This window comes from Erythrolamprus reginae, chromosome 3 (assembly GCF_031021105.1).
Source record: "Erythrolamprus reginae isolate rEryReg1 chromosome 3, rEryReg1.hap1, whole genome shotgun sequence".
In the NCBI taxonomy this organism is placed as follows: domain Eukaryota; kingdom Metazoa; phylum Chordata; class Lepidosauria; order Squamata; family Dipsadidae; genus Erythrolamprus; species Erythrolamprus reginae.
Genome location: NC_091952.1, coordinates 258,356,565 through 258,371,130, shown reverse-complemented (window position 1 = coordinate 258,371,130; position 14,566 = coordinate 258,356,565). Strand labels below are relative to the sequence as shown.

At 46.6% G+C, this 14,566-nt stretch overlaps 1 protein-coding gene across 1 annotated transcript; it reads right to left on the bottom strand.

The window, feature by feature from the left end:
• Positions 1 to 6,770: 6,770 nt before the first annotated feature.
• LOC139165530 (fucolectin-5-like) lies at positions 6,771 to 14,563 on the bottom strand. The gene is made up of 5 exons (XM_070748709.1): positions 14,540 to 14,563; positions 14,310 to 14,395; positions 9,774 to 9,862; positions 8,712 to 9,006; positions 6,771 to 6,912 (listed from the first exon to the last, which is right to left on the bottom strand). The coding sequence occupies exons 1-5, from the start codon at positions 14,561 to 14,563 to the stop codon at positions 6,771 to 6,773; spliced, it is 636 nt and encodes a 211-aa protein (XP_070604810.1).
• Between the last annotated feature and the right edge of the window lie 3 nt (positions 14,564 to 14,566).

Sequence of the window (14,566 nt, the reverse complement as noted above, 5' to 3'; positions counted from 1 at the left end):
TCCTGTATGCACTTTTCAGGTCATCTGATCTATTGATCCCCAGGAATCTCTTTGTGACCAGTTTGTCCTTATTGGGACTCGTCAGAGATGGATATTTGTCAAGTTCCAACCTCTCCTGGGAACTGAACTTGCAGTCTTCTGCATTTAAGAAGACGATTGTGTGTATCTATAGGTGATTGATTGGGTGGGTGGGTGGGCAGATGAATGGATATATGGATGGATGCATGGATGGACAGACAGATGGAAAGAGTCACAGATGTTCACGCTTAGCAAGACTACTTTATATACAGTACTTTAATTTAATTTATTTAATTTGTATGCTTCCCAATCCCATAGGACTCAGGGCAGCTTACAACAATACAGTAGAAGTCAAATATAAACAGTAAAAAACAGTAAAACCTGATTAACTAATTGATTAAAATCCCTGAGCCACACTATGCAGTCAATCACACATACATATCAAGCAATCGCCATTCAGCCGTGACTTGATGTTTCTCTCTTGGCCCCCAGGCCTGTCGGCAAAGCCAGGTCTTCAAGGCCTTTCGGAAGGCCAGTAGGGTGGGAGCAGTGTGGATAATGAATCCTGCATTGAGCAGGGGCTTGGACCCTATGACCCTGGAGATCCCTTCCAACTCTATGATTCTTTGATTGGTCCCAAAAAGTCAGGATGGCCGCAGCGCAGGCTCTCCCTCATGGGCCCACCAACCTCCACTGCTTAGTCAATGGGGCCCTGTAGTAGGCCAACCCTGTGGGATCTAATTGGTCTCTGGGTGGGATGCAGGAGGAGATGGTCCCATTAATAGTCTGGTCCTAAGCCATGTAGGGCTTTATAGGCGATGACCAACATGTTCAATTGTGCCCGGAGACCAGTTGGCAGCCAGTGCAGTGTGCGGAATGTAGCTGTTATGTGGGGGTACCGAGGTACACACACAACAGCCCATGCAGTCTCCGAACACTCTTCAAGGGTAGCCCCATCAATAATCAAGAGGTGATGAGGGCCTGAGTGACCGTGCACAGAGCCTCCTGGTCCAAATAGGGCCGCAACTGGTATACATAGAAACATAGAAACATAGAAGACTGACGGCAGAAAAAGACCCCATGGTCCATCTAGTCTGCCCTTTTACTATTTCCTGTATTTTATCTTACAATGGATATATGTTTATCCCAGGCATGTTTAAATTCGGTTACTGTGGATTTACCAACCACGTCTGCTGGAAGTTTGTTCCAAGGATCTACTACTCTTTCAGTAAAATAATATTTTCTCATGTTGCCTTTGATCTTTCCCCCAACTAACTTCAGATTGTGTCCCCTTGTTCTTGTGTTCACTTTCCTGTTAAAAACACTTCCCTCCTGAACCCTATTTAACCCTTTAACATATTTAAATGTTTCGATCATGTCCCCCCTTTTCCTTCTGTCTTCCAGACTATACAGATTGAGTTCATTAAGTCTTTCCTGATACGTTTTATACTTCAGACCTTCCACCATTCTTGTATACCAGGGGGAACTGGGCAAAGGTCCCCCTGGCCACAGCTGAGAGGTGGTAACCAAGGCTCAGCTGTGGATCAAGGAGAACTCCCAGATGGTGGACCCTTTCTGAGGGGGTTAAAGTCCCCCCCCCGGACAATGGAGGGCCAGATGTTATGGTCCTCCAGATGAAATGACCAGAGCCACTTGGTCTTGTCAGGGTTGAGCTTGAGCCTGTTGGCTCCCATCCAGACCCTAACAGCTTCCAGGCACCGGCACATCACTTCCACAATTTCACTGAATCGGAACAGTGTCAGGTCTGCTTCACTCAGAATTTAGGAAAGGAAAACTCAGAGTCCATTTTTTACTAAATCAGAAGTGAATGCAACGAAAGAAAAGCAAAGGGGCCGGAGAGGCCTATTACAAATAACCCCAACACCCCCCTTGGGCAGCCCACACCATCCAAAATGTCCATAAGCATCAGGTGTGTGCATCTTCGCTGGCGTGCCATGCTTCTGGAATGTAGAGCCATTAGCCTTGAGTTGGTGATAAGTGGGTTGCCACTTCCCCCTTCCTTTTCCTTTTTTCATACAAAAATCAAAACTCCCATGGGCTCCTCCAGCATGCCTCCCCCCCAAAATCCCCAATGCCTCCCCCCACCCCCATTTCTATATGGCAGTTGCTGCAGTGAAGATATGAAGAACAGTGCAGAGAGGCTGACCCACAGGGTGCAGATGTATAACTGGGTGTTATCAGCATACTGATGATACCTCACCCTGTGCCGTCGGATGATCTCACCCAGTGGCTTCATGTGAATGTTAAATAGTAGGGGGGAGAGGACAGACCCCTCTAGCACCCCACACAATAGGGTTCTAGGGGTGGACCTCTGTCCCCCTACTAACACCGACTGCAAATGTCCAGAGAGGTAGGAGGAGAACCACCGTAAAACAGCGTGAAGCTACTGCAAAAAAGGCCAACACAATCCTGGGATGCATCAAGAGGAGCATAGAATCTCGCTCACGTGAAGTAATTATTCCTCTCTGCAGGACTTTGGTACGACCACACTTGGAATACTCTGTTCAGTTCTGGGGGCCCCAATCTCCGCCTTGAGTCTGCGGAGAGGGGAGGCATACAAATCTAATTAATAATAATAATAATAATAATAATAATAATAATAATTAGGAGGGAAGTGTTTTTAATAGGAAAGTGAACACAAGAATCTGAAGAATCTGACACAATCTGAAGTTAGTTGGAGGAAAGATCAAAAGCAACATGAGAAAATATTATTTTACTGAAAGAGTAGTAGATCCTTGGAACAAACTTCCAGCAGACGTGGTTGGTCAATCCACAGGAACTGAATTTAAACAAGCCTGGGATAAACATATATCCATCCTAAGATAAAATACAGAAAATAGGGTTAAATAAGGTCCAGGAGGGAATACAGAAAAATACAGAAAATAGGGTTAAATAAGGTCCAGGAGGGAAGTGTTTTTAATAGGAAAGTGAACACAAGAACAAGGGGGCACAATCTGAGGTTATTTGGGGGAAAGATCAGAAGCAACGTGAGAAAATATTATTTTACTGAAAGAGTAGTAGATCCTTGGAACAAACTTCCAGCAGATGTGGTAGATAAATCCACAGTAACTGAATTTAAACATGCCTGGGATAAACATATATCCATCCTAAGATAAAATACAGGAAATAGTATAAGGGCAGACTAGATGGACCATGAGGTCTTTTTCTGCCGTCAGACTTCTATGTTTCTATGTTTCTATAGTATAAGGGCAGACTAGATGGACCAGGAGTTAGTTTAGTTTAGTTTAGTTTATTTAGATTTGTATGCCGCCCCTCTCCGCAGACTCGGGGCGGCTCACAACAGAATAACAGAAAACAATTTCAGCAAATCTAAATTTCTACTAAAAACATTTTAAAAACCCCATTTTCTAAGCACACATACATACACACATACCATTCATAAATTGTATATGCCCGGGGGAGATGTCTCAGTTCCCCCATGCCTGACGACACAGGTGGGTCTTAAGGAGTTTACGAAAGGCAAGGAGAGTAGGGGCAGTTCTAATCTCCGGGGGGAGTTGGTTCCAGAGGGTCGGGGCCACCACAGAGAAGGCTCTTCCCCTGGGGCCCGCCAACTGACATTGTTTAGTTGACGGGACCCGGAGAAGGCCCACTCTGTGGGACCTAATCGGTCGCTGGGATTCGTGCGGCAGAAGGCGGTCTCGGAGATATTCTGGTCCAATGCCATGAAGGGCTTTAAAGGTCATAACCAACACTTTGAATTGTGACCGGAAGTTGATCGGCAACCAATGCAGACTGCGGAGTGTTGGTGAAACATGGGCATACCTAGGTAGGCCCATGACTGCTCTCGCAGCTGCATTCTGCACGATCTGAAGTTTCCGAACACTTTTCAAAGGTAGCCCCATGTAGAGAGCATTACAGTAGTCGAACCTCGAGGTGATGAGGGCATGAGTGACTGTGAGCAATGAGTCCCGGTCCAAATAGGGCCGCAACTGGTGCACCAGGTGAACCTGGGCAAACGCCCCCCTCGCCACAGCTGAAAGATGTTTCTCTAATGTGAGCTGTGGATCGAGGAGGACGCCCAAGTTGCGGACCCTCTCTGAGGGGGTCAAAAGTTCCCCCCCCCCAGGGTAATGGAAGGACAGATGGGATTGTCCTTGGGAGGCAAAACCCACAGCCACTCCGTCTTATCCGGGTTGAGTTTGAGTCTGTTGACACCCATCCAGGCCCCAACAGCCTCCAGGAGGTCTTTTTCTGCCGTCAGTCTTCTATGTTTCTATGTTTCTATGTTAATAATAATAATAATAATAATAATAATAATAATAATAATAACAACATTGATAAACTACACCAAGTTCAGAGGAGAGTTACAAGGATGGCGAGTGGTCTGGAAACCACGTCCTATGAGGAACGGTTAAAGGACCTAGGGATGTTTAGTCTGCAAAGGAGAAGGCTGAGAGGAGACTTGATAGCTGTCTACAAATCTCTGAAGGGCCATCAGAGAGCAGAGGGACCAGGACTGTTCTCATTAGCACATGGAAGGACTAGAAACAATGGGATGAAACTGCAAGGGAGGAGATTTAGATGAGATAGCAGAAAAAAACTTTCTAGCGGTAAGGATGATAAACCAGTGGAGGTGGTGGGCTTGCCTTCACTGGAGGTCTTCAAACAGAGACTGGACAGTCATCTTTCTGGGATGGTTTAATGAATCCTGCACTGCGCAGGGGGTTGGACCCAATGACCTTGAAGGTCTCTTCCAACTCTTCTATGATTCTATGAAAACATTGCCTCTCCCTTTAAACCATTGGTTCTCAACCTTTCTAATGGCGCGACCCCTTAATACAGTTTCTCATCTTGTGGTGACCCCCAACTATAAATTTAGCGCCAATTCTTCCAACAGATCTTTAAGCTGATTGGCAAGAGGTCAGAGGGACACCCCTCCTGAAAACGCCTGAGTGGTTGGATTGTAAAAATATGTTCCGAGATGCCAGAATAGAAGCTTTAGTTGCTAACACCATTGGAAATTTGTCTTTTCCCATGGTCTTAGGTGACCCCTGTGAAATGGTTGTTCGACTCCCAAAGGGGTCCCGACCCCAAGGTTGAGAACCACTGCTTTAAACACCGTCTTTCAAGGCTGAAGAGACCAAGGCATTACAACCTGGGAGGGGCTCCATTTCTTTAATCATTCAAGTTGCCCTTTGTTGCACCTTTTTAGAATAGAATAGAATTTTATTGGCCAAGTGTGATTGGACACACAAGGAATTTGTCTTGGTGCAGATGCTCTCAGCGTACATAAAAGAAAAAGATACAGTTGTCAAGAATCATGTGGGACAACACTTAATGATTGTCAAAGAGGTCAAATAAGCAGTGAAGAAAAAACCAATATTAATAAAAATCTTAAGGATACAAGCAACAAGTTACAGTCATACAGTCCTAAGTGGGAGGAAGTGGGTGATAGGAATGATGAGAAAAACTAGTAGAAATAGAAGTGCAGATTTAGTAGAAAGTCTGACAGTGTTGAGGGAATTATTTGTTTAGCAGAGTGATGGCGTTTGGGAAAATACTGTTCTTGTGTCTAGTTGTCTTGGTCACTGAACCCTCTAAAGTGCGTGCCCGCACGCCTGTGCACCCCAAAACACCCCCCCCCACACACCCTTTTTCAAGGTCGTGCAAGGAGCCGCGGCCGCCCCCGCCCCCCAAGCGCCTCTGGTCCCCTTGTGCCCCTGGCTTCTCACCGCTACCCCCCGCATGCCACCCGATCCGCCCCTCTTTCTCCTCCTCCGCTTCCCGCCTTGGGGCACGGCTCCTCCCATAGCAGTGACTGCAGTGGCTGTGGCTTATGGTCCTCCTGATCCGGCCGCTAGCCTCTCTGAACGCTTTGGAAACGCCCACCCCGTCCCTCTCGCAGTCCCTTCGCTGAGAGTGCTTTTGTCCCGGCTGTTAGCAAAGGGGCTGCATGAGAGGCGGGGCAGGCGTTTTTCTCACAGCGGAGGCCGGCAAAGGTTAGTTTGAGAGAAAGCAAGAGAGAGAGAGAAGAGTGGAAGGAAGAGAGAAAGAGAGAGAGAAATGATAGAAAAAGGGGAGAAAAAAAGAGAAATGAGAAAATGATTGAGGCAGAGAATGACAGGAAAGAGAGAGAAACAGAGAGAGAAGTGACTCTTGATTTAACGCATATGGTAAAAGCACCTAAATAATAACAGAAAAAAAAACCCAGCCCTCACCTGTTTTTATTAATAGTTATGTTTTTGGTTTTGCTGGTTGTTTTAGTTTTAATAGTAATAGATTTTGATTTTGTTTTATTATTAATTTCTTTTAATAAAAAAGAAGGAATTTATTTATTTATTTATTCGTTTATTCGTTTATTTATTTATTTGTTTTATTTATTTATTTATTTATTTATTTATTTATTTATTCTTCTATGCCGCCCAGTCCCAAGGGGACTGCCGCTCAGACACTATACTTTTCTGTCCACCCCGAAAAAAAATTAGAAGGAACATTGGTCTTGGTGTGCAGTGCTCTGTAGCGACGTTTAGGATCAGTAGATCAGATGACCTAAAAAGCGCATGCAGGAGGGATGATGATGGTCAGGGAATGATTCCTGTGACAGATACAATGATCTCTCTTTTATTTATTTTATTTATTTTATTTATTGGATTTGTATGCCGCCCCTCTGGGGAATGCCTCTTAGGAGCCCATTTATTTGGAGAGCGAGTGACATTTCGTAGGAGTGTTGATTGCCCCACAGAAACACAAGGCAAGCTCCATTTTTTCTACTTGGTGCCGTAGGCCTCCACTTCACAGAGGGCCAAGTACTCCGTCCCGGGTATGTTGACACTGAGGTAGCGGCCTTCCCGCCCGTTGCAGGAGATGGTGATGATGGCACCCAGGTCGTAGTTCTCGACAGTGCCACAGCTGTGGGGCAAGAGAGGTTACTTTAGGAGAGTGGTCTGCTGTCAAGCATGAGAAATGAAATGATCCAGGCAGTTCAAAAAATTATACAGGTTTATTAAAAACTTACTCTCTCTACAAGAATCTGATCAAGTAATATTCAAAATAAATTGGTGGCAGATAAAGGTCAATGAAATTCCGGGTGGGCTGGATTTGGAATCTTGTGGGTGTTCTGTCTAACCAAGAGCCCCCCCAAGAAATAGGTCCAAACACACAGCCAGAAGATACAAATTTGCAGCAAATCACTAATCGCAGTGTCAGTCCAGAAGCAAAAAACAAAACCCTCTTTAAAAGGTTTCTTTGATTCAGTCTGTTAATCACCATAACTCACAGTCCCTTGGCAGTTATGCTGGAAAGGCAAATTGCAGCTTCTAATGCTTTCTTTTAGCAGAAATAGTTCTCAATCACGTTGTCTAAGCCGTATCCCTTTGTCGAACATTGACGTTCATGCTAGCCCATCACGAGTCGCATCCTTATATAGCCACAAGGCATGGTCAATGTCAGAAATAGGTTTATTTCTTGAAGTAATATTACAGTGCAGGAAAATGGTCTGCAACCATAGAAAAAACTGATGTAAGCCATAATCAGTATGTAACTATGGGTTTACTAACTGTGCTGCAACCTGATTGGCTGTAACCTATATAAGGGAAATAGCACCCTTGCATGAGTGTGATTTGTGGTTAATGGTTTGTAGTTGGTTGCAGTGGGGGATGTAATAGTAGTTGTATGATAGTATTGTGGGTGGTTTGTTATAGTGGATAAATGTAAAGGTGATAGTTTATTTAGAGAAGCATTTGCTAAGAAGAGTAATAAAGTATATTTCTACAAGAAAGCCTATGGCAGTGTTTTTCACTGTAGACATCAATTATTATTATTATTATTATTATTATTATTAGTATTAGTATTAGTATTATTAGTATTAATTGGATTTGTATGCCACCCCTCTCCGCAGACTCAGACAATTAAGTATAGTTGTGAACTGTGGCTAGTTGGTGGGGTTACCTTCCACATTCGCAAAACTCTCCCAACAGCCAAGTGTTCCATAGAGCTATTCACACATAGATCTCTTCCCCCTAAGCCATTCTTGTCTGCTAATACTCCTGCACACCCTTGCATTGAAAAGGAGCTCTACCTCCACCTCTTCTCCTGAGTTACTCATGGTCCTCTCTGGAGGTGTAATAGATTTTTAGCCTCTGACTCCACATCCTCTCCAGTCTCCTCACTATCAGACTCGGATGCCAAGTACACTGGCCTAGGACACCAAAACACACCCGTGGCCTCGTATCAGGAGCTCAACCCAATTCTGAAGGAACACATGTTCTAGATTTGCAACATAAATGATCGCAAAAATTAACAATCAGGTGGCATTCACACACTCCCCTCAACAACCGATAACACAACTAAGCCAGGCGATATCAGGTCTTTCCTAGATGGGGGGTCCACTTACCGGCCGCTACCAGTACATTCTTCTGGACCGTTGTAGGTGCAAAATTCAGCTTCTGCACATGCACAGCAAGTGAAATCTCATGCGACGATGCTCTGTCATGCGAGATTTCACCTATTTTCAGTGATTTCACAAACTCCACACCAAAGGACTCATGGCACCTCGGTCCCCAGGACAATGTCGGCATCTCAGACACAACCACATCCCCAAAATCACCTGCACTGGCTGTGAGTTTTGTCAAATCTAATTAATAAATGCTCGGTTGATGCCCCAAATACCTGGAGGACCCCAGTTGGGGAGGACTCTCAAAGCAACTTACAGATAGTTGGCTGCTCCATTGTCCTTCAGAGAGTTTCCTAAGTGGACCTCCGCTTTATACAGCCTCTCGGCACAGCAGTCCTGCCGGTTTTTCAGCACCACCTGTTGGATTCTATGATACCCGCCCAGGTCCACCAACCACCAGGGGTTCCTCTCCTCGTTGGTGTGGGCACAGGAGCCATGGGCCAAGACGCCATTGCAGTCCCCATCCACGGCTTTCTCTGGTGGTCCACCATTCTCATTAGAGAGGGTGGAGGACTGGATGGCCCGCTTCCCCAAGGCCAAATTATCTGCAGCTGTAAAGAAAGGAGGAGATCCTTCAAGCAGAGGGTGGTGGAGAGAAGAATGGAAGATGCAAAGCCATGAGGGCAACAATTGGGAGACACAAGGAGTACATTCTGAAGACAGGGAAATGGGTGGAAAGAAGTGAGTTTAGTGCAATTGCTACGTTTTTGGCCTCCCTTTCTCCTACTCTTAGAGAAGATCTGGACCTCATCACAGAAGATTCAGTGGGATCTCTATCATGGCTATTTGCCGTGTGATGTTGTTCCACTGGAGACTGTTCTGTCTAAGCTGGAAGCCCACCAAGAATTGGGTCCACCCACAACCGGATTAGCCACCAAATAGATTAGGGAGAGCAAATAACAGGGTTGGCCTGAAGTGCTGTGGGCAATTACACCCCAGTTTATTCTATTGGCTCATTCCTCTGCAAAAGCCTCCAGGGGACACCCAGATGTTCTGGTGTGTATGAGCATGGGTTGGAGAGACAAAGAACATACATCAAGAGAACAGCATGTTGGGAAACATACAAGCTGAAGTCCCTGCTCCCAAGGACATCTCAGCCTGGCTGTGCAACAGACCACAGACGTTAAGGAATCTCATAGCCCTGGTTCCCTTCAAGCAAACAAGCATGTTTATGGGTTGCAGACAATGTGCAGGTATCTGGTGGTGTAACAAGACTAAGGGGAGATGCTGGGAGAAGACTACTAGGGGTTGAGAGGGCCAGGGCTACACCTGTATCCACACACAGGCAAACACACAAAGGTCTTTAGGTGCTTTTTACCTCTACGTGAAGGACTGCAGCTCTCAGTTGCTGCCAGGTCAGCCAAGAGGGTCACAGCCAGCAGACCCCCCCAGACAATGAGCTTCATCCTGCAAATGAAGAGGAGAAAGATCAGGAAAGGCCTGGCAGGGCCACATAGGGACCACGATGAGCTGCCTTCCTCTACTCAACACACACCTGAGCATGAGGACCAGCCAGGGACCCAAAGGAGGGTTGGAGATAACCACAAGGTCCTTCCATTCTCCCAAAGGGCCATCAAGAGTGTGCCAGAAATCTCTCCTCTGCCTCTTCACTCACCTGGCCTTTCTTACCTCAATCCCATTTAAAAAAATCCAGGTGGGTTTATTGGAGTCTCTTTCTTTCTCCTTTGGCCACTTTCTCAGGCCATCCCATAATTTCACCCACCCCTCCTCCAGGAGTGGATAGTTCTTCCTTCTTTCCTTGCCACTCACCTCCTTCAATCTCTTGGCGATGTCCAAAGCACTGGAGGTCCTTCCTGGGGGTTAGCAAACACAGCTTCTTTCCACCAGCAGATGCTTCAGGTGGGCCTCTGACCAGCATCAGTTTTATCCCCTTCGTCCTAGGTAGGATTAACCTGACTGATGAAGTCCAAGCCAATCAGGAGGCGAGAGCAAAGGTTGGCCTCTTTCTCAACTCAGGTGGACCCTTTGACTTAATTTGCTATGAGACCAGTCACGAACTTAGCAAACATGGTCCTCTCCCCAGTATTTTCATCACCGTGACCTTGACCATCTGCAACAGTTAAAGGCTCTCAACCAAAGCTCAAGACCACACATGGCTTTTGAGCAAGAAATTCTGCATTCCCATCCAGCTCATAATAAACTCTCAGCAAACAATAAAACCAGTGCTACATTTCACATGGCCTCTGGGTTTATGAATGGAATGGGGTGTTTTGCTTAGTTTTACAAGCAGACCAAAAGAAAACTCAAGGGTTTTTTTGCTTTGTTTGTATAAAACATGGCTGCATCAACTAGGGCAACTATCCACTGGTTTTATTTTCTCCATAATTATATCCTCCAACCTCTCTTCCTTGTTCATATAAATAAAATATTTGGCTATCATTTCTGTGGCTATTGTCTCTGTTGAAGACCGAAGGGCGAGGAGTAATGTTCTTCAACAGGTTCTGGTCTCCGGCAGGACCCACAAGAATTGGACCCTTCCCAGAGAGGGCCCTCAAGGTCTTTTGACTTCCCATCATCTTGAGAAGATGGCACAGTGGCTAGAATGCTGTGTTACAGGCTAACTCTGCTCACACTGCCAGAATTTGGATGCCTTTGATCTTGACCGACTTAAGGTAAGCCTGCCACTGAGCGAGGGGCTAAAAACAGGCCTGACGCCCAGCAAGCCAAAGCCAAAGCCGCCAAATCAGCTGGGCGATCAATTGCCAGAAAGCCTTTGATAGACTGGAGTGGCTCTTTGCCCAGGAACCGATCCTACAGCACTCCGACTCCGAACAGTAATTCATCACTTAGTCGGATGCTAGCGATGTGGCTGTGGCGACGGTGCTGTTGCAAAAGAATGAAGAAGGCCAACTCCTGCCATGCGCTTATAACTATACAGTGATACCTCATCTTACAAACGCCTCGTCATACAAACTTTTCGAGATACAAACCCAGAGTTTAAGATTTTTTTTGCCTCTTCTTACAAACTATTTTCACCTTACAAACCCACCGCCCCGCCTCCGGGCTTCCATTGCCACTGAAGCACCCATTTCTGCACTGCTGGGATTGCACTGCTGGGATTCCCCTGAGGCTCCCCTCCATGGAAAACCCCACCTCTGGACTTCCGTGTTTTTGTGATGGTGTAGGGGAATCCCAGCAGCGCAAAAACGGGCACTTCGCTGGCAACGGAAGTCTGGAGGTGGAGTTTCCCAGCAAGGGGAGCCTCAGTGAAATTGCAGCATCGCAAAAACACAGAGGTCCGGAGGTGGGGTTTCAAGGACTTTGGTGTTTTTGCACTGCGGGGATTCCCCTAATGCTCCCTTCGCTGGGAAACCCCACCTCCGGACTTCAGTTGCCAGCGAAGCGCTCATTTTTGCGATGCTGGGATTCCCCTGCTGGGATTCCCCTGCAGCATTGCAAAAACACAGAAGTCCGTAGGTGGGGTTTCCCATGGAGGGGAGCCTTAGGGGAATCCCAGCAGTGCAAAAACAGACGCTTCAGCTGGCAAAAGGGGTGAGTTTTGGGCTTGCACGCATTAATCACTTTTCCATTGATTCCTATGGGAAACATTGTTTCATCTTACAAACTTTTCACCTTAAGAACCTCATCCCAGAACCAATTAAGTTTGTAAGACAAGGTATCACTGTACAGTATATTGTTTTACTTTATGGTGGAGAAAACTTATACCGAAGAGAGCAAAGACTGAGAAAAAGGCACACATCAAAGTATCCCACTTGACCACCCTCCCTTTGGAAAATATCCAATCCCTCGTGTCCATTTCTGTCAGGTGGATGCATCTTCAGAACCACCTCACGGTCTCCTCCTGGTCACCTGCTTTCCAGGAGAATGAATGTTATCCCGCTATATGTCAAGAAAGCAAAACTTATCAGGGCCTCCTGAACCTTCCCCTCCCAAAACCCCAAAACCCCACCCCCGATTGCTATGGCAACCAAAGCGTAGTAGGAGTGTAGAAAATAGCAAGTTTGACAATGATGCTGAACTTCCACAGATGAGGATGGATGTGCTCTCAAACCAACACTTGGGTTGCTACACAACACTCTCTGCAGAGGTGGGCTCCTCCTGCTTCCGACCGGTTCTATGGAGCCAGTAGTAACTTGGCGGCCTGGGTCACTGGAACCAGCAGCCACCCCAACATGCCACACTCTGAATCGTCTCCCTCGATGGTGATGTGGGAGGCACCATCTTGTTTTGCTTCTGTGCACATGCAGAAGCTGGGTTTCTAGCACTGTGCATGCATGTTCATGTGCACGGCCACACAGCACGGCAGGAAGAAAACCAGAACCCACTCCTGACTAGTTGGTCCCTACTAAAGGTCGGCTGCCGGATGTGTTGCCCATTGAAGGGATATGGGCAACACGAAGAGTCTTCGGAGAGGGGCGGCATACAAATCTAATAAGCTATAACTATAACTATATAGAGGTTGAGTTATGTGTCTCACCCCCATGTAAGGCAGTTTACACAACCCCCTCCCTCTGTTTTTGCACAGCCAGCCTATGTCTTGTTTTGGTTTACATTTATCACCAGGTGAGGTTGAATGGTACATTCATTCATTCATTCATTCATTCATTCATTCATTCATTCATTCATTTATTTATTTATTTATTGATAGAGTTGAAAGGGACCATGAAGGCCATCGAGTTCAACCCCCTGCCCAAGCAGGAACCCTATACTACACCGCTTCCGGCCGGTTCTATGGAATGGTAGTAACTTGGCAGCCTGGGTCACTGGAACCAGCAGCGACCCAAACCGGCCACATCCTGAAGTGGCTCCTTCAATGGTGGTCTTTGTTCTTGCACAAAGAGAGACAAGATATTTGCTATTCCTGAACATCCAAAATATACTATTTAATCCTAACAGTAATTAATGTATATATGCCATAGGTGTACATACATTTTATATACAGGCACTCAAAAATATACATTATCTACTATCCATTTTTGCTACCACCCCCCCGCGTCCCCTCTCCCCACTGTGTGTGCAGCAGCCCCTGACGGGAAGGGAACCTCTCTAGCTCCAGGTTGAATTGTGAAGCCCTTGATGCTCTCTGGGCTTGGTGGTGCTGCTCCCTAGCCTTGTAACGTTGTGATGCTTGTCTGCCTGGAGGCAACCAATCTCAGGAAACACCAAGGACTCCCCTGGCTCCGTCCCTAAGCTCCTCTGTGAGAAAGGAGGCATCCCCACACCTGAACTCCATCCCAGGTGAGCCCAGAGATGCCGTTGTCTTGTCAGGAGGACACGGGGGGGGGGAGGGTTCCATTCCCTGAGACTCTTGAACCTCCTGGTCAAGCTCAGCTTTGAGGCCATTCTTGGTGAGGCTCTGAAGCTCCATCAAAGTGGTAGATAAGAGTCCCTCTTCCTTTGAATTCTCATGGAGAGGCATATAGAGGTGGGATTATGTCTCCACCCCCCATGTAAGGGAGTTTACATGACATCCTCCCCTCTCTGTTTTTGCACAGCCAGCCTGTGTGGTGTTTTTGCTTACATTTATCATGAGGTGAGTTTGAATGGCACAGGCCCTTCTGAAGGAAATGCGATTCGCATTTTAACACCCCTGAGTGGCAGGACCTCAGTGGCTGTTAAAGCGAATGTACTGCATATAAAGTCTTGTTAAGCGTGAAGGTCTTTGACTCTGTCCATCCATCCGTCCATGCAACCAGTAATGGGCAGCCAAAATGTTTACTGCCACACTGTGGGTGTGGCTTATTTTGTGGGTGTGGCTTAATGGTCATATGACTGGGTAGGAGTGGCTTGCTGGCCATATGACCAGGTGGGAGTGGCTTGAATGATCATCATCGTTCAAGTGAACTGAGAAGTCCTCGACTTACAACCTCACCAGTGTCTCTCGCTGGGGTGACAACTTGCTCCGCGTTTCTTGCGCTCTCCTTCCTGGGTCGCCCCCTGCCTCAGGCTGCTGATCAGCTGTTGAGAAAAGAGGGGGGAGGAAAAAGACCCCCTCAACTCCTGCCGGTGCTGGTCTCCCTGCCGCTTTCCGAAGAGGAGAAGGAGGAGGACAGGAGGGGGATTTAAGAATATTGGGAAGCCGAGGGAGAGTCACAAGGTTACTATTGTCACATGATGCCTTTTCATCTC

Coding starts and splice junctions, on each gene's coding strand:
- LOC139165530 (XM_070748709.1), bottom strand. CDS start 14,563: ATGAAAAGGCATCATGTGACAATA. Junction 14,396..14,539: donor AAAGGCATCATGTGACAATA/GTAACCTTGTGA, acceptor TTTTCTCAACAG/CTGATCAGCAGCCTGAGGCA. Junction 9,007..9,773: donor CTGCAGTCCTTCACGTAGAG/GTAAAAAGCACC, acceptor CTTTCTTTACAG/CTGCAGATAATTTGGCCTTG.